The sequence below is a fragment of the Halichoerus grypus genome, chromosome 5 (assembly GCF_964656455.1).
Source record: "Halichoerus grypus chromosome 5, mHalGry1.hap1.1, whole genome shotgun sequence".
Taxonomy (NCBI): Eukaryota; Metazoa; Chordata; class Mammalia; order Carnivora; family Phocidae; genus Halichoerus; species Halichoerus grypus.
In genome coordinates this window covers 109,599,889-109,620,334 of record NC_135716.1, presented here as the reverse complement: position 1 = coordinate 109,620,334, position 20,446 = coordinate 109,599,889, and the positions used below count along the sequence as shown (strand labels likewise).

The window sequence follows — 20,446 nt, the reverse complement described above, 5'->3', positions numbered from 1 at the left end:
CGAGTGGAAGCAACCAGGTGTCCCATCAGCAGGTGAACGGATAAACCTAATGTGTATATATATAGAATAGGATATTATTCGGCCTTAAAAAGGAAGGAAATTCTGACACAGGCTACAGCGTGAGTCAATCTTGAGGATATTATGCTAAGTGAAATAAGCCAGTCGCAAAAAGAAAAATATTTTATGATTTCACTCTATGAGGTACCTAGAGGAGTCACATTTCCAGAGACAGAAAGCAGAATGGTGCTTGCCAGGGGCAGGGGAGTTATTGCTTCATGGGTACAGAGTTTGGGTTTTGCAAGGTGAAAAGTGTTCAGTGGGTGGGTGGGTGGGTGGTGGTGACGGTCCCATAGCAGGGGGAATGTATTTAATGCCCAACCTGGGAGGCACTCTACACCTAACATGGTGAAGATAGTAAAATTTTATGAGTATTTTACCACAATTTTAAAAAATAAAGCATGTATTTATCATAGGTCCAGGAGATCTGTTCCCCCTTTTCCTATTATACCACCTCCCTCCCTCCCAGCCCCCTCCTAGCACCCCCTCTCTAGAGCCCTCCCCTAGAGGATGGCCTCCCTAGCAGCCTCCTGGGCTCTTCTGGCTTCCCCTATCTCAGCAGCCTGGAGAGGCGTTGGGTGTGGTCTGGGAGCTACCGCTGCTCGCCTGGCTCATGACCCTATTAAGGGCAACAACCAGCTTTGTTCTCATGCCCCGTCTACCCAGTGGTGGAACGGCTGGAGTGGGAAGGGTCTCACGAGTTTCCTGGCTCTCAACCTGGGAGGCAGGGGGAGGGCCAGGCTATTAATTCTTAACAGCCTCAGCTCTCCCCTTTCCACTTCTCACTTCCCTGAGTTCAGCTATCCTCTGAAGTAGAGCTGAACACTCAGGTGCCAATCTGTCTTCCGTGGACTTCACTGAGTAGTTTATGCCCTGGCCTGATGCTCTAGCATTCCCTGGGCAGTTTTGTTTTGTTTTAGTTATAAAGATTTTATTTATTTATTTCCCAGAGAAAGAGAGAGAGCACACAAGCAGGGGGGGAGCGGCAGGCAGAGGGAAGCAGGCTCCCCGCAGGGCAAGGAGCCCAATGCGGGACTCGATCCCAGGACCCTGGGATCATGACCTGAGCTGAAGGCAGATACTTAACCGACTGAGCCACCCAGGCATCCCTCCCTAGGCAGTTTATCAGTCCCTTCGATTTCTCAGTGACTTCCTCGGATCACCCCTTAGTGTTCTCTCCCAGGGGAGACATTTGAGCATGGTTCCTACCCTGCATATCTCCCTAGATGACCCCCAGCAGGCATAATACATGGTAAATTATGCTGAGGCATTTGGTTATAAACATTTGCCATTATTATTCCCACCTTTGATAACATGGGGATTTTTTTAAGGCCCATCCTTAAACCCAATGAGAGGAAATGCTCTCAGATAGTCTTCTGTTTCATCTGTTTCATAGACATGTGTTCTTTATGAATTCCTGCAACCTGGAAGTCAAGGATGTGAGGCTCAACTCCACCATCCTCTGCGTGTCCAGATGTCCCGAAGAGCAGCTCAGTACCCTGGAAGAAGTCCAGCTCTTTGCAGACAACAATGGTAGGCACCAAGGGATGGGGGCTCACTCTTCCCCCTCAGGCTGGGAACCACAATGGGGGAACCACAGTGGGAGAACCGGTGCAGACCTAGATGAGACAGCTTACCCTGACCCTGCCTTCTCCACAAAGCTGGAAATTGTCATTCCTTGGGCTTGTCCTCTTCTGGCATAGAAAAGGCCATAAATGTTTTCTCCTGGGCTTGTGCACTTGCATTCAGGCTTATCTGGAATTTATCTGGAACCCTAGCTGTTCTCTGCTCACTGCCAGGGAATGGTCTTCCATATAGAGCATGGCATAGACTGACATGTAGGGCCCAAAGGCAGGGTCGGACAGAGGTCAGAGAGCTCTGTGCACACGGGCACATCCAGTCTTAGAGAGGGGCTGCAAGCTCTGGGCTTTCATTAAAATGTTCTTTCATTAAAATGCTGGGGCCCATGGATACTTGCACTAATCATTAATGTAACTGAAGTACCTGGCTCTGAGCCCACTCTTGAGATTTACGTTATAAGGATTAAACAAGCAGAGGAAAGTAAAAGAAATTTGAGGCAACCCACTGCAAAGTTTATCTGCCTGTGAAATGGTGTGCCAGATTTTGAAAAAATTATTTGCAAGGCTGGGTTAAAAATATCAAGCCTATACAACAAATTATCTTCAGAAATCTTCAAAAGATTTTCGTGCCAATCATATAACTTTTAGTTTTGAGTTGAGATTTAGGGGAGGGAGGAAGGGTAAGAGACCTCAAATTGTATGATTGTATGCTTATTCTTTTTGTGTTTAGGTCACCTATAGACCTGTTTTCTAAATCTGAGTGATGTATTCCCTTTCCTTCCGGTTTGGTGAAAGGACTATGGTTTTCTTACTGGCTCCCCTACAAAGCTGAGCACAACGTAGAGGATGGTACAATGTGTGTGTGTTCTGCTTCCAGGGTCCTTCCTGTGTGTTTATAGTTTGAATTCCACCAACTACACCCAGAATCCACATGCATACTCACTGTGCCCCAGGCTACCAGTTCCTCCAAGGTAAGAAGCTTCCATATTTTTTCCTTATCCATCAACAAAAGTCATGGGGTATTTGATGTACATCTCTTGCTCTTGTGAGTATTGTCAGAAGCACAGAGGAGATTATCTGGTAGAGCCCACCATCTAGAAAAGGCCAGGGATAAAGAAGGAGGGACTCTGCAACGTATATAATGGGCAATGGATTCAGAACCAGGCCGCAGAAGGAGAAAAGTCAACAATGAAGATACATATCATCATAAAAGGAAATCACTAGAGCTAGCAGAATTAATACGTGAATCACTACCAATTGAGTGGTTTTATAAGGTAGTTGGTATGTATTTTTTCTCCTCCAACTATCACAAAGTAGAAATGGTTTACTTTTGCTCTTTTATTATGAGACGTTGTTAGTTCTTACAGCTCTAGATTTCTCCAGAAGGAGCAGACCTACATGGACAAGGCCAAGTGGCCACCACGCACATCTTCCCAATGAGGACCGAAAACGGGTCCTTCTCCAGGATGCTACTTGTGAACTCCTTCTGGCGTCAGCCATTCCTATCGGCTAGTGTAGTTCCTGGCACACGGGAAGCACCTCACAAGTATCTGTAGAATAATGAGGAAGCCAGGGTTGTGTTGCCATGGTAAGTGGCTCCCATTTGAGCCATTGAGAAGGCAACTGGGAAAATGCAATTACTACCCATGGCCACCGTCAGGAAGCTGAGATGTTCTGAAGGAGGACTTGGATTTATTTTGCATTACCATTCTTTTGAAAGTTGTCAGTATGTTTACAATGAAGGAGACCTCTGTGCAGAATTCCTGAGAAGTAATGATAATTTAAGTAGAATAAGGTATTATGCCAACTGTCTAGCACGGTGTTGATCACACTCTTGGTTGGGACCCACAGTACGAAAGTTATACCATCACCAGCCCGGTACTGTGGTCCTATACCTTCATACATACTTATGAGTATAAAACAGAAATAGAAGTCTCACACAACAAGATTTCCCCTTGCTGCGTATGATTCATACTAATAGTTCCAACTCTAGTTCACCTTTTTAAGACAGTAATTTATTTCATAATCTAATGGGTTGCAAGCATAGCTTGAAAAATGCTGATCTCATAGGTGCTTAAAACACAACACTCAGGTAGATTTTAGCTGCACAGGAGGAAAAATATAGTTAACCGTTTTCCTCGCATCCTTTTCTAAAATAAATACTTTGTGTTACAAGTAACTGAAAGAGGAGAGAATTATTTGCAGAGGAGAGTACCCATTGTATATTTCTATATCTTATTTTAAGAATTCTGAGTTTTGTCAGATATCATTAACGTATCTCAGTGAAACATAACTAAAGCCAAAAAAAAAATAAACTACAGTGTTGTAGTAAGTTAAATTATTTAACACTTGGAGAGAAGGGTTGTTTGTTTGTTTTAACCTTCTACACTTTGACCATCTTCCTAGTCCCCCTGCCCCAGACCCTGGCCACCACCATTCATGGTCTGCTTCTATGAAACTGACTATTTCCGATTCCACATAGAAGTGAAGTCATACGTTATTTGTCTTTTGAGAAGGACTTTTTTAAGGAACACAATTTGTACCTGTGCCTGCAGAGGATATTGAAAGAGAATGGAATTTTTTCAGGTTGCCGCTTAAGCAGCGGTGGATAAATTCTTCTTACCATAAATGGAATGGCAGCTGTAATTCCGTGGGAAGCTTATATCTTCATGTTGTTGATGATAATGGCGAACATTTATTGAGGCTTTGATAGTTGCCGGGTACTTTTCGAAGCTCTTGACATGTGTTCATTCTTCTGGACCTCACGAAACCACTGTGCTACAGGCATTGTTTTCATCCCTATTTTACGGTGGAAAAACCTGGCGCAAGGACAGGGTAAGGGAGCACAAGCAGCAAGTGGAAGAGTTGGCAAGCAAACCCAAACAGTGTCCATATTAGTTTCTGTAATCCAAAACCAACAGTCAAAGCTGCATTGGTTTAATTTTGCCTGGCAAATGGCCTCCTTGGGCTCACACCGGGGTGGGGTGGGGGGAGCCCCATAGCCTGTGTCCTAGGATCCCCATTTTTCTACCTGTCATGCCTGTCCTAGACCTTTCACCCCCGAAATGCAGACCTTTTCATGGAAAGACAAACCTGTTGATTGGCCTTTCTTGGACAGAGTCAGGGAGAGAGAAATAGCCTTGAGAGCTCCATTTCCTTTCCCTACACAAGCAAGGGTTTGTTTTAAGATGGAAATTATCATATTTATCATGGAAGAGGAGTGCCAAAAGTAAAAGCTTGAAATCATGAGAAGTGCGGTCATAGGGCCAAAGAACATTTTCTAAATACCTCTATTGAGTAAACCAATTGTTTGTTCTTCCTCTGTCAATCACATGAGGTGTAACAGACCCTTTTAGAGCAGTGGTTGAATATCAAAAAGGTTTGTGTCCCAAGGTATGAGCTTTTAAGAGCAGTGAAAAAATAGTGCAGAAGATAACAAGCAAGCATATCTTTTTCCCTTGGGGTTCAACATAATATTGTATTTTGAGTCCCCTGTGTATTTAAAATCTAAAAGGCTTGGGTTTTTCCATCCAGTAAGTTCTAGTCCTAGCCTCCCATGTGGGTGCCCATGCATGTCAGTGCTTTGTTTGATCAGAGGAATTCCAACAGGGCCATCTAAATATACAGTCAGCTCTTTGAATTACTTCCTGCAAATTTGAATGGCTAGGCTGGTGGGGAGAGGAAAAGCAGAAGTGGGGAAGAAACCACAGTTTGTGGCCCGAAGTCATATCCCCTTGCCCCAACTAATGAAGTGTTCAATGGGCCACTGGTCAACCACACACCAGGGATGACCCACATTTGACATGCTTCTCTGTGTCACCCTCAGGGCTGAGATGGGCCATTCTTTACCAGCACAGGGTTATAAAATGCCTGAAAAGCACCACCCTAACAAACAATGTTGACAAAATTAAGGTCTTATGGAGAGTTGTGTTTGGGGAAAAACAAAATAACATTAAATTTATATCTGATCTTATTTTTCAGAAATACTAACTGAAAGCTCAGAAAACATTTGCTCTAGCAGCAATTCAGATTCATTGGTGTTAAGACTGTTTCATAATAGAAAAGAAAAAGAAATTAGAGGTTTAAAACTCAGAGATCAGGAGGTAAAAATTACTACTCTGCAGGTGGTAAGAAAATTAACTGAAAAACTACAAATGATAAGAGAACTTACTTAGGTGGCAGAAAACATGATTAATATACTGAAATCTGCAGCATCCGTATATTTTTAAGAAGACAGCTTTTACCACAGTGAGAAAAAAATACAGACAAAAATGAACTAGGTACTTTAGTGCCTAGAGACAAATTTAATAAGAAATGTACAAGAACCATAAAAAGAACACTTTAATATGTTCCTAAGCTACAAGGAAAAGTTAAACAAATGGAAAGACAGTGTTGTTGACAGTATGACTCAACATTATAAAGATGTCATTTCTCCCTGGGTTAAGCTATAAATTTATCATGATTACAAATAAAACAAAAAACAATTTTTTTCAATAACTAGATAAGCTGATTTTAAAATTTGTAAGGAAATTAAAAAAAGAAAGCAAAAAAAAAATCTGAATGAGAAAAACAACAGAGACTAGTCCTTTCAGTTTTTAAAACATACTATATTATAAAGTTTAATAACTAAAATACTATAACTGAACTAACGTGAGTTTGCTCCTTGGTGAATCACAGATAGAAACTACACCAGGTGAGTTTCACACAAGGAAATTTTATTTGCTGCAAATGAGATCACTGGGAATAACTTCCAAAGCCCTGAATTCCCGAGCAAGGGTGAGTGGGTTCCTTTTATTTACAGTGAGGATGAATATTTAGAAAGGGAAGCCTTGTCCCCATATGTAGAGGCAGGCACCAGGTCGCACATGTATCTTGAGGAAATATGCCTTACACACATTGTATGTTACGTAAGTGAGGCTCGCGCTTCTCTTTGAGTGGAGATTTTAGTACTGTGATGACGTAAAGGTAACTGTCGGTCACTCCGTGGGTCACTCCATGGTCCATCTGCACAGCTGTGAGGTGGGGCTAAGCTCAGACTGGTCTGGGTGGCCTGGGTCAGGGCCGTCATTATTGCTTGGGGGGCAGTTTTGGTTTCCATCAGAGGGTGCTATGCCCCTCAGGTCTTTTGTCTGAGTTAAAAGATAAGCTGAAAAGAAGAGTTTAAGGGAAAATGTGGGACAAAGGTTATTGGGTACAAGCAGGCTAGCAATAAAAGTCATGTCTTGGGGTCTAGCTGGTGACAGTACTAGTTCATGTGTGGACAGGTCAATGGAAGATACTAGATAATCCAGGAATAGACCCAAATGCTTTTAGAAATTTAGTACATGATAAAAGTGGCATCTCAAATCAGTGACAAAATGACAGGTTACTGAACAGGTAGTGTTGGGACACCTGGACAGGCATCCAGGGGAAAAGCTGGATCTCTGCCTCAAATGAATAAATTCCAAATGGATTAAAGATTTTATTTTATTTTTTTTTTTAATTAATTTGTTTTTTAGAGGGGGGAGGGGCAGAGGAAGAGGGAGAGAGAGCATCTCAAGCAAGCCACACCCGGCAGAGCCCAACACAGGGCTTGATCCCATACCCCTGAGATCATGACTTGAGCCCAAATCAAGAGTCGGATGCTTAACCCACTGAGCCACCCAGGCACCCCAAACGGATTAAAGATTTTAATGTATAAAGTGAAACTAGAAAATACTAGAAGCCATGGGAGAATTCTTCCATAACCTGAAGGTAAGGAAGGCTTCTATCTATGACTTATAACTCAGAAGACATAAAATAAAAGATGGGTTAAGTTTGGCCACACTAAAACATTTCTGCCTGACAAAACACAAGAAGCAAAATTAACAGGTAGTTCCTGTTCCTATAAAGTCGCAGTTCCTATAAAAGGATTAGTTTCTCTAATTTATAAAATATCTTGCTAATCCAACTTTTAAAAGACCAATAGTATCTTAGTATAAAAATGAGATAAAAATATGAATAGATGCTTCAAAGAAAAAGCAGTGTTGTTTAAACATATGAAAAGAGGCTGAACTTCGGGGCACCTGGGTGGCTCAGTCGATTAAGCGTCTGCCTTCGGCTCAGGTCATGATCCCAGGGTCCTGGGATCGAGCCCCGCATCGGGCTCCCTGCTCCGTGGGGAGCCTGCTTCTCCCTCTCCCACTCCCCCTGCTTGTGTTCCCTCTCTCGCTGTGTTTCTCTCTATCAAATAAATAAATAAAATCTTTAAAAAAAAAAAAGAGAGACTGGACTTCCCTTATGATAGGGGAAATTCTATGTTAGAATCTAATGTTTTCACACTTCCAGTGGTTAGATGGCAGCATATGAAGTCGGATAATGTGCTCTACTGTCAAAGGTGTAGGGAAATAGACACTTTCATACATTGCTGAGGCGGGGATCTCAGGAGGGCAAAGCATCAGTATTCACCAGTGATGAATGTATATACCTTCAAATCAAGCTTCTCTACTTTTAGAAATTTATATTTTTAAGCTTACTTATTTAGGTAATCTCTACACTCAACATGGGGCTCAAACTCACGACCCTGAGATCTAGAGTTGCGTGCTCTTCCAGCGGAGCCAGCCAGGCGCCTCTCTACCTCTAGAAGTTTAATCTACAGGTACACTTGTACTGCTATGATATGACATTTGTGCAAAAAAACAAATTAATTAAAAAAAATAAAATCTTTAATCCATTTGGAATTTATTCAGTTAAGGCATAGATCCAGCTTTTCTCCTGGATGCCTGACCAGTTGTCCCAACACTACCTGTTCAGTAACCTGTCATTTTGTCACTGATTTGAGATGCCACTTTTATCATGTACTAAATTTCTGAAAGCATTTGAGTCTATTCCTATTACAGTGTTTGTAATATAGCGGAAGAGTGAAAATAATCTACATGGCTGTCAGTGGCCGGCTGCTTACATAAAGTAACACTGTTTAGCTGTCTAATAAGAGACGAGCAAGCTAGGAATAGCTGAGAATGTTCTCAGTCTGAGAAAGAGCATCTATGAGAAATCTACAATTAATGTTATACTAAATGGTAAACTATTGAATGCTTTCCCATCTAAGATGAGAACAAAGCAGGGATATCTGCTCTGACCACTAACATTCAGCGCTGTAATGGAGGTCCTATGAACTGCAAAAGAGAGGAAGGAAAAGAAATAGAAAAGAAGTGAAATCATCTTTATTTACAGATGACCTAATTGCTTATATAGAAAATCCAAAGGAATCTACAAAGTAACTACTGAGTGAATTTAGCAAAATTGTGAGATACAAGGTCAAATTGCATTTCTATACATTTGCAACAATTAGGGAATCGTTGTTAAAGTCCATTTTTAGCAACATCGAAAAATATAGAATAACTAGGAATAAATTAAACAGAAGACATGGAAGACCTTGACTAAAAACTTTAAAGACCTTTCTGAAATTAAAGAACTCCAAAATAAGTGGAGAGATATACCTTATTGGTGAAATGGAAGTTTTAATATTGTTAGGGTGTCATTTCTCCCCAAACTGTCCTACAGATTCAGCATAGTGCCCCCAACATAATTTTTTTTTTAGAAATTGACAAGTTTATTCTAAAAAAATGCAGAAACGCTAAAGACCGAGAGTCACACACACACAAAATTTTTGAAGAACAAAGTTAGAGGGCTCATACCACCTGATTTCAAGAGTTACTATAAAGTTACGGTGATTAAGACGTGTTAAGAAACAAAGTTCAATGGAATGCATTTGAAGATCTAGTTGGCTTTGTTAACTGACTCATGAATCTGACAGCGTCCACCCGGCAGGTAGAGGAGAGCTCTGCGAAGTTGAAGGGGAGGTTTTTATAGGAAGGAGGGTGGGATAAGAAAGTTATTAGCAAAAGGAAAGGCATGTTCCAGGCCAGGGGGCTTATGCAGATTACCTCATCCACGTGGTGCTAATTGAAAAATTCCTAGCTGCCTGGCTAAGACTATATTTCTGGCGGAGGTCGAAAGAGCAATTAGATGAGGTATTAAGCCCTGTTTGGGGAACTTGGTCGAAGTGACACCATTTTGGGCCCATGGGTTTCTTTTTAACAATTACCCCATTTTGATCAGACTCTGAGTAACTGGGAAACAGGATCAAAGTGTAAGACGTTAGTGCCGTCCTCAGCCATTGCTCTGACGTGTGTGTGGGTTTTGTTGTTCCTTTGCGCTGTATCTGTAGGTCAGGACGTTTTCGCCTAACCTCTGTGATCTTCCCAGGTCATGGTTTCAGATGTACATTCTTTAAGTGGGTCATTTTCTTTGTGCCTTAGACGTTCCAGTCTTAGGGAGATCGTTTGCTTGGTGGGTAGCGGCTGCGATCATGGATGTAAGGCTTTTCAGAGAACACAACACCCCCGGGAGATTATTGTGATTACTATAAACAGGATAACTCCCAATATTGGGATGTACTTTAGAGCCATGGTGCCAAGACCCTGTGGAAGGAGTCACCTTTTTTAAGCCAAGTGCTTTGTCCTGTGATTTTTTGTAATTGAGTTTCAGTTTCCCCAGAAGGTGTTAACCCAGGTACAGCACGTGCTGTTGACCACAGCAGAGACACCTCCTTGCTCAGCTGAAAGATTATTAAGAGCCGTTCTAGCATTATGGACAACTTTGGCTAGAGAGTCTAAGGATATTTGTTGGCCTGCTATTGTTCTAACAGCAGATTTTGCAGTAATTTTAAGGATTAAGGGAAAGTTTTCAATCATTGCCTCATTTACATTTATCCCTAACCAGGGAAATAGGGATCGGCCATAAGGAGTGAGTCCTGAATCCTGAAACCCTCTTTGGTAGGTCAATGTAAATTAACTCAAAATGGAAATTAAGGAGAGTCAACTGATTAGATGTCTTATTTTATTTGTGAAATGTTAGGGGCACAGTTAGACTTTCTCCTAGCCTGAAACAAAAGGTTACCCCCACTTAGCAATGAGCAGGCAGATACAGATGAAGGTGTTATCTTTCCAGGCCAGTGCCAGAGTAAAGGAAAGGAAAAGAAGGAAGGGGAGTTTTCTATTTCAAGTATGAAGTCTAAATCTGGTGTCTCAAATGGAAGCAGTCCACCTCAAGGTCAGCTACATCTCTTCCCCATCAATTTGATTTAGAGGATCCGGTGTGTGCAAAGGACCAATGTCAGGTGGAGCCTTTGTTAGCTGTAAGATGTGTCCTCAAGGCTCTCTACGTCTTTTAGTCTTACGGCTGTGTCAGTGATCGGGAGCATTTGGTAAGGTCCCCTCCCACGGGGCTCAAGAGCTGTTTTTTTAACAATGATGTTTCCAAAACAGCCAGTCACCAGGTTCCAGACTGTGACCAACAGGAGCCTTTGAACAGGGGCGTCAGGGAAAGCATGTGTATCCTGTCGATGGTAGGCTTTAGCATAAGGCTTTAAAGACCAGTAGCTGGTCATACTAGCATGAGATAGGATCAGCAGAAAGTTTTCTGGGAGAATACCACAACATTTGCAAGGTTTTGTTAAGGTTTGTATGATTTGCTCAGTGCAGTGGGTGCTTTGATCACTGGAGATCAGGGAAGATAGACCTCAAGTGGGAAACATATTTTCTAACAATTTCTTTGCTTTCGTGGGGGCGTCAGCCTTGCAGCAGGAAAAAGCTTCAGCCCATCTGGGAAACACACCTATAGTAACAAGAACATACTGATAACCCATTCTTTAAAATTGCAAATTTATGAATACATTTCAAAAATTCTAGAAGCATGTACCTTTTGAAATTTTTCCATATGGCATTAACATATACAAATATCTTTTCATTTCTCTGTAATGAGAAGCTAAAAGTAGATAAACCTATGTTTAGCAATTAATGTATTCGTATTTTGTCTTATTTGGAAATGATCTAGGTATTTAATAAATTTAACTTAATTCATCATTTAACCTAACTCAGTGAAACTTTAAGGTTTTAGATTACCAAAAAGAAAATTTGAGAAAACTCTTTAAGTAGACATAAATATTGCTGAAAAGTTCATTTATAAACTTCTATCTTGCTTACATCTATTTACTTGTCCTTAATAATTACGTTAGATTACCTACAAAAACTTCATTAAACATTAGGCAAAGTCAGTCATTATCCTAAGCTATTTCTTTTTTTTTTTTTTGATTTTATTTATTTATTTGAGAGAGAGAGAGAGCACATGAGAGGGGGAGGGCCAGAGGGAGAAGCAGACTCCCCGCTGAGCAGGGAGCCCGATGCGGGACTCGATCCTGGGACTCCAGGATCATGACCTGAGCCGAAGGCAGTCGCCCAACCAACTGAGCCACCCAGGCGCCCCTAAGCTATTTCTTTTTGACAGATCTTACAGGCATTAACATGAATTTATTAGGCTAGTAAACTCAGGTAGAATAAAAGTTTTATATTTAATCTTGATGTCTGTTTTAATTAAACCATCAACCTGAAATTTGCTTTAATATCAAATATTTTTCCAGATCACATGAACTTGAAAAACATTTGGGTTTCTAGTTTCTATCTTTCTAGGAGTTGTAGAATGGCCAAACCTTACAAGCACTTGCCTTCGAGCTATATAAATAGAGCTCTTTTACAGATTAATTTCAGCAATACCATCTGGAGGTATAAAATACCATAGATCTACAGCATATGCATGCATGCACTCAGCCACTCACCGCCAACAACAAAACTCAAAGACAGATCAGTGGTGATGAAACAAGAAAGGAATTTCTTTCAGTGAGGCCGACACCGGGAAGGCAATGGGTTAGTGTCCCAAAGTCGGTCTCCAAAGTGCCAAAAATATTTCCTGGTTTTATATAAGGAAAATGTGGGACAAAGTTCGGTGGGTAGGTCCAGGTGGTCAATAAAGGTCAAGCCAATCACTGTTTTGGGGTCAGTCACGTGGGGTCTTGCAGGCTCTGGGCAGTCCTTACTGTTGAGGGGTAGTTTCATTCCCATCTGGCATGTCTTGCCCTCAGGGTCTTTTGCCTGAGATAAGAGATAAACTGGAAAGACCTTAATCTGTTAGAAAATACAGACTGACAGTCAAAAAAAAAAAAAAACGAGGCGGTTGAAGTTCTCTTACACGTGAGCGTTCAGAGACACAGAAAACTTCCAGCTTCTATTTTGGTATAGTGGTGAGCATAGCTGCCTTCCAGCTTCTATTTTAAAATGACCTGCCCTGAAAAAGTTACAAAATTTACTAGTCATAAAAGTTGGATCTGAGGGTTTTTTTCCGATAGATGGAATAAGTTAAGCTGAACTGTCTAGATGACTAAAGCTTTTAAAAATTTGTGGAGAAGACACTGAAGAGGTGTTCTTTGTCCTTGGCAAGTCAAGTTCCAAATGACCTTTTCACCACCCCCGCTTTGTTTTCTTGATAAGAATACCTCCCTGCAATCTGGAAAAGCCCCCGAGAACACCAGACAGAAGGCTGAACACGCACATTATAAAGGCACAAGAAAAAAAACGCAGGCGCTCCCTACTATGACTTCCGTCCCCTTAAAGCCAGAAGGTTTACACTTACCAGCCTTTTGAGATAAAAAGGGGAGGTTTGGGGGTTGGTAAAAGGGACTGGCCGTCTTTGAATTGTTTCTGGAGCCACACCTCTGGTCCTGTAAAGACTGGATTTGTAAAACCGGGACAGCTGGGGTTTTTTTGTTTTGTTTTTTAAAGATTTTAATTTCTTTGAGAGAGAGAGAGACACAGTGAGAGAGGGAACACAAGCAGGGGGAGTGGGAGAGGGAGAAGCAGGCTTCCGGCTGAGCAGGGAGCCCGATGTGGGGCTCTGTCCCAGGACCCTGGGATCATGACCTGAGCAGAAGCAGACGCTTAATGACTGAGCCACCCAGGTGTTCCCGGGACAGCTGTTTTCAACCCCTCAGAGAATGGGGTTGCCACTTAACTGATGTCAAAGGACTGACGCACCCATCCACCTGTGGGAATATCTTTTCCTCTGGGTACATTTAGCTTGGAGGGAGAAGACCTAAAAAGAAAAAAAAATAACAAATTAAATTAAACTAAAAATTCAGGCTCTGAGTATCAGCTTCCAGTTTAACCAAATTTCTGATTCTAGAATTATTAAGTCCTTTCAAATGTCTTGTCGGGTTCCAGCCAGGACAGACAGTATTTTGGGCAGTATCAAACAAACTTATAGCCCCAAGAGGCGTCCTGGAAGAGAGTTATGTAAAACATAGCATCTTCACAATACCCAGAGTCTCTGTCAAAGATAGCCAAAGAAAGAACCGACAACCAACACGTCCCAGACAGGAAGCCAAGCCTCGTTCTTAAGACACAGAAGGAGACAATCAAGAAGGAAATAGTTATTCCCAGGACAGAAAGAGTCAATACCCCATGGGTCTCTATGTGGAAAGGAAGGGACAATGTGAGTTTTTATTCCCCTCTCTCACTGGGTTCAGGAGGTAATCTATTTATAAAAACTCTTGAGAATCCTCCCCGGGCTTAAGAAATGTTTTAACTCTAGACCTTAGTTCGACCTTTAACCAAGGACTGAGAGATACCTGAGGAGGATCGCCAGTAGCCTGGAATGGTCTTATTTCAATAGGTCACAGTTAATAGTCTCTTCAGAAGGGAAAGGCAGTTCAGCCCGAGGCTCACTAGCGTAAGTACTTGAATGAAGACTAGAGAGGAACAGTAGGAGTTATGGCAGTCTTAGGGTCTTGCTTTAGGTTCCTTTTCTCTTTTTTCAGTAGCTTTTTTAATGAATCGTCCAATGAAACTATTTTGGAATTTTGAAACCTTTTGGAGGCTTCTGCAGGCCAGTTAAAACAGGTACCCCATTCTGTTTAATTTGGAAACTCTTGCTTTCAAGTGCACTTCTTAAATGAATGATCTTGTCTAACTGGAACATTCCCCATAATGGCCATTGCAATTCTACATTATTTTTGGTAAAACTTTTTTATCTTGCTGGATACCTGCAACTTCTAGGACTGTCATTCTTAGACATAAAATGAGCAGGTGCTCAGCACCAGAAGATGGCATGGTCAGCTCTCTGGATGCAAAGGATCCCATTCCTTCTAGTTAGGCCTTTGGGTTTCGCAGAGTCAAACTAATACCTCAGAGGGACTTGCTGCTGGGTTAGGGTTGTGTTTTACCGCGTGCCTCATTGCACGGAAGTTTTCTTGAGGTTGGCGGGTGACCTAGTGTCAATCTAATCTGATCCATGACCAAGCATCCTAACGCAGGAGTCTGAGTTAGATGGCAAGTACTCTAACAGCTATTAAATGCTCCACCAATTCCCACCAATTTTTGCAGTGTTTTGGCCTCCAAGATCCCCACTAGCAATGGCCTTTATTTACATAAAACAAGACAAACAAATGTGTACCCCAGCAAACCAGCAGTAACCAAAACATGGCGCTGCAGACTGGCCGAGAGAAGGCTGTGCATCCCACCAGCAATCCCCTGTATGGACTAAACCGGCAGACTCCATTCAGGGTGACTGTGGACAGGAACTAAGAAGCGATTCCAACACGGAACTGTAGACTGAACCAAGGGCTAAAGACTGGTGCTCTGTCCGAGCCTCCTGTCGGTCCAGACTGACCTGTCCACCCTGGACTGGAAAGCCAGTTAGATCAGTAGCTTGAACACGAGGAGCATGGCTGAAACTGAGAGGAACCCACGAATGGCCCTCAGAAATGGGGAGAAAAACCATGAACTCAGAAGGCCTTGCAGAACGCTACAGTTGTGTTTCTCTTCCCCAAATGCCGTCAGAAGTTAGCTTCGGATCCCCACCCCACCAAAATCTGTTAAAAAACAATTCCACCAAGTCAATGTGAAGATCTCATTGGCTTTATTTAATGATTCACGAATCAGACAGCACCCCACCCAGCAAGTAGAGGGGAGCTCTGGGGAGTTTTACAAATGGAAGATGTTTATAGGAAAGAAGGCAGGGCAAGAAGGTTAGCCAAAGGAGAGGACTGTTCCAGGCAAGGTGGTTTTCCCTTAGGAGAAGAGCAGCTATCTTGCAGATTGCCTCATCTTCTTCTGGAGGATGGAGAGAGCCCATGCAGCAGGCTCATTAGCACCCATCAGAAAATTCCTCGGACTGGTGAAGATTACATTTCTGGGGAAGGTTGAAATTGTATTAGGTATTAAGCCCCGGTCTGGGGACTCAGCCTAAGTGACACCATTTGGGGCCTGTGGTTTTCTTTTTAACAGCAGTATTGGAATGAAGATAAACAAATAGATAATTGGCTCAGAATTGAGGGCCCAGAAATAGAACTACATATACATGGTCAGTTGATTTTTTTTCTTTTTTTTTTTTTTTTTTTTGAGAGAGAGTGCGTGAGAGCAGGGTGGGTAGGGACAGAGAGAGAGTGAGAGAATCCCAAGCAGGCTCCATGCTCAGCACGGAGCCCAATGCGGGGCTCAGTCTCAGGACCCTAAAATTATGACCTGAGCTGAGATCAAGAGTTGGACACTTAACTGACTGAGTCACCCAGGCGCCGCCATGGTCAATTGATTTTTAGTGAAAGTACCAAAGTAATTTCATGGGGTTAAAGAAGTTTTTCAACAAATGGTGCTGAAATAAGTGGAAAGACATAGGGAAAAAGTGACTCTTGTTCATTTTGTACCAGGACTCTTACCTCCTACCACACACAAAAAGTAATTTGAAGGGGGGGGCACCTGGGTGGCTCAGTCGTTAAGCGTCTGCCTTCGGCTCAGGTCATGATCCCAGGGTCCTGGGATCGAGCCCCACATCGGGCTCCCTGCTCCGCGGGAAGCCTGTTTCTCCTTCTTCAACTCCCCCTTGTGTTCCCTCTCTCGCTGTGTCTCTCTGTCAAATAAATAAATAAAATCTTTAAAAAAAAAAAAAAAAAAAAGTAATTCGAAGGGGCACCTGGGTAGCTTAGTCAGTTAAGCGTCTGCCTTAGCTGAGGTCATGATCCCAGGGTCCTGGGATCAAGCCCCACATCGGGCTCCCTGCTCAGCGGGGAGTCTGCTTCTCCCTCTCCTCTGCCTGCCGCTCCCCCTGCTTGTGCTCTCTGACAAATAAATAAATAAATAAAATCTTTTTTTTAAAAAGTAGTTTATAGTTCTAGAAATCAGATTAATAGTGCCTATGCGGGTTGGAGATTGATCAGAAGGGGGCTTGAGGGCACTTTCTGGGATGATAGAAATGGTCTATACCTTGAAAGGGGTGGCGGTTGCTTAAACATCTATATTTGTCAAAGGTCCCCTATTGTACGTAAAGTGAATTGTACATTTCACTTTACATAAATTTTGCTTTAGTAAAAATAAAAGGAATCCCTTATATTCTGATTGAGACAGAGCGGCAAGATGTTGAAATTTTAAGAAGAAAGCAGACTATAGAGCGGTATGCTGTCTACTACCTTTTGCATAAAAAGGAGGCTATATCCTAAGTGTAATTTAGGTGTTTATATACATATAAGTGTGTGTGTGTGTATGCATATATATACATATTTGTTTGTGTAATTGTTATATCAGACAAACATAGCCTACAGGGTGTAGTCAAAAAGCAACTTTATTTTTGTGTGGATACTTTTTTCTGGTTTTATTTTTTTTATTGAAGTATAACATATAATTATGTCAGTTTCAGGTATTACAGCATATTGATCCAACAATTCTATACATTACTCAGTGCTCACCATGATAAGTGTAGTTACCATCTATCACCAAAGTTATTCCAGCATTATCGACTGTGTTCCCTATGCTGTACTTTTCATCTCCGTGACTTATTTATTTTACAACTGGGTTTTTGTACCTCTTAACCCCCTTTTATCTATTACACTATCCCCCTACCCACCTACCCTTTACAACCATCAGTTTGTTTTTTGTATTTATGAGTCTGTTTTTTGGTTTGTTTCTTTGTTCATTTTTTTGTTTTTAGATTCCACATATAAGTGAAATCATATGGTATTTGTCTTTCTCTGACTGACTTATTTCCTTTAGCATGATAACCTCTAGGTCCATCCATCTTGTCACAGATGGCAAGATGTCATTCTTTTTATGGCTGAGTAATATTCCATTGTTTAAATATACCACCTCTTCTTTATCCATCTATTGACGGACACTTGGGTTGCTTCCATATCTTGGCTATTGTAAATAATGCTGTGAAAACATAGGGGTGTCTATGTATATTAGCATTTTTGTTTTGGGGGGGTAAACACCCAGTAGTGAAATTACTGAATAATATGGGAATTTTATTTTTAATTTTATGAGGAACCTCCATACTATTTCCCACCGTGGCTGCACCTGTTTCCATTCCCACCAACAGTGCACAAGTGTTCCTTTTCCTCCACATTCTCGCCAACATTTATTTCTTGTCTTTTGTTTCTAGCCATTCTGACAGGCGTAAGGTAATATTTCACTGTGATTTTGGTTTGCATTTCCCTGATGGTTAGTGATGCTGAGCATCTTTTCATGTGTCTTGTGCCATCTGTATGTCTTCTTTGGAAAACTCTCTGTTCAGGTCTTCTGCCCATGTTTTAATTGGATTATTTGGTTTTTAGGTGTTGAATAAGTTCTTTATATATTTTGGATACTACCCTCCTGTCATATATTATTTGCAAATATCTTCTCCCATTCAGTAGGTTGCCTTTTTGTTTTGTTGATAGCTTCCTTCACTGTGCAGAAGCTTTTTATTTTGGTGTAGTCTCAATAGTTGATGTTTACTTTTGTTTCCCTTATCTGAGGAGACATCTCTAAAAAAATGTTGCCAAGACCAATGTCAAAGAAATTACTGCCTATGTTTTCTTTCAGCAGTTTTACGGTTTCATGTCTCACCTTTAGGTCTTTAATCCATTTTGAGTTTATTTTTGTGTGTGTTGTTAGAAAGTAGTCCAGTTTCATTCTTTTGCATATAGCTTCAGTTTTCCCAGCACCATTTATTGAGAGACTGTCTTTATATTCTTCCCTCTTTTGTCATAGATTAATTAACCATAAATGTGTGGATTTATTTCTGGGCTCTCTGTTCTCTTGATCTATGTATCTGATTTTGTGCCAATACCATACTGTTTGGATTATTACACGTTTGTAGTATATCTTGAAATCTAGGATTGTGATGCCTCCAGCTTTGTTCTTCTTTCTCAAGATTGCTTTGGCTATTCGGGGTCTTTTGTGGTTCTATACACACTTTAGGATTATTTGTTCTAGTTCTATGAAAAATGCTATTGGTATTTTGATAAGGATTGCACTGAATCTATAGATTGCTTTGGGTAGTATGGACATTTTAGCAATATTTTTCCAGTCCATGAGCATGGGATATCTTTCCATTTCTGTTGGCCTCAATTCCTTTCATCAGTATTTTATAGTTTTCAAAGATTAGGTTTTTCACCTCCTTGGTTAAGTTAATTTCTAGGTATTCTTTTTGATGGAGTTGTAAATGAGATTGTTTTCCTAATTTCTCTTTTTCTGTTTTCTACTTTCTTTCTGTCTCTTTAAGTTTATTCAGTGGGACTAGTTTTTTCTCTGTCCCTGAATGAAAACACAGTTCCCAAGACTGCTGTGGTTACTTTTAAGTAATAATTACTCAGTCACTTTAAATGGTAAGAGATACTTTCCATTCAGTAATTAAAATGTTCAGCCCAATATGATAGACTTCAGACTTGACTGACAGTTGAAACTTCTCCCTCTCCCCTCTTGGGCCAGGAGCGGATGGGAAGGCTTTGGTCAGGGAAGGGGGCTGCAGTCCTCTCTCTCCTCCTCCTCCTCACCTCTTTCCTCTCACAGTCTACTAAAACAGGCTTCTGACTCTCAGGGTTGGCACAGCAAAAGTGAAGAGGCATAAGAGGGAATAGGAGCATTTTTATTGGACTGATACTAGTACCAGTTTTCTGGGTTTGGGAGATGTTCCAGCCAGCTTTCTCCCATGGACACATTTTGGGTTCTTTGGAGACTTCCCATCACTCTGGCGGTCTCAGCTGCAGTGTTCTTCACGTGGTCAAATGCATCTCTGCCCTGTATGGTCATTTGCTAAGTCTTCCCTGGTCCTGGGACATTAAACAGCCACCTCCAGCTTCTTTCTACTAAGGGCCCCACAGTTTTCCATGAAGCTGTCTTAGACACCAAGGACACTAGCCTCCACTTCTCAGGGCTCAAACCTTAACCCATGAGGTCATCTAAGCCCTCTGAGTTTTCTAGGAAACACTTCTCATCTGACTTAGGAGTGGTATCTCTCACCCTCTCTCCCTTGGGGGACAAGAATGGATTCACATGAACATTCTTCTCTCTCAAAAAAACAAAAACAAAACAAACAAATGAAAAACTCTTTAGAATTGCTCTTTTACATGATCCATTGTACTTATCAATACCTGTACAGAGTCAACTTTACTGTATCCAAATAAAAAATAAAATCAACTGAAGTATCAAGAATGTAGACTATGACTAATGAATTTAACTTAATACAAATATATGACATAACCTCGCTGAAGGGGGAAGAGGGAAAAGGAACTGACCTATGATGTAACTTTGGAAAACAGTTTTATGACTAAATACTGTGAACTAAAGACAAAAATAACTGTACATAGGCACCATGCTCTAGTAGGTAAGTTTGTTTCTCACAGGGGTACTAGTTAGCATTCTGACAGTACATACTAGGGTTGATTATAAGAGGACCTAGGATCAGTGACACCCCAGTAGGAATGAGCATACCTAGTACCCAGATATTGGTTTCTAAATACCATTTTCCAAGGGCTCCTTGGAGAAATGACTGATTTTAGGACTTGGATAAGGAAAATACAACATAAGGGTGGCATAATCTTGCAGAACCAGAAAGTGAGGATGTGCTCAAAATTACCCAGGGGCCGGCCTGAAAGACCTCCTAGTGGCCAAAGCTGGAATGATTTGAGCAACAGAATAAATAGCGATCAT

At 41.4% G+C, this 20,446-nt stretch overlaps 1 protein-coding gene across 2 annotated transcripts in view; it reads left to right on the top strand.

Annotated features, from left to right (window-relative positions):
• SLC44A3 (solute carrier family 44 member 3) overlaps positions 1–20,446 on the top strand; it is a 98,744-nt gene that overhangs the window by 5,299 nt on the left and 72,999 nt on the right. For both annotated transcript variants that reach the window (XM_036122686.2, XM_036122685.2), the window contains exons 4-5: positions 1,454–1,590; positions 2,515–2,608. In XM_036122686.2, coding sequence (XP_035978579.1) covers positions 1,454–1,590; positions 2,515–2,608 — 231 coding nt within the window. The remainder of the gene's footprint in view (positions 1–1,453; positions 1,591–2,514; positions 2,609–20,446) is intronic.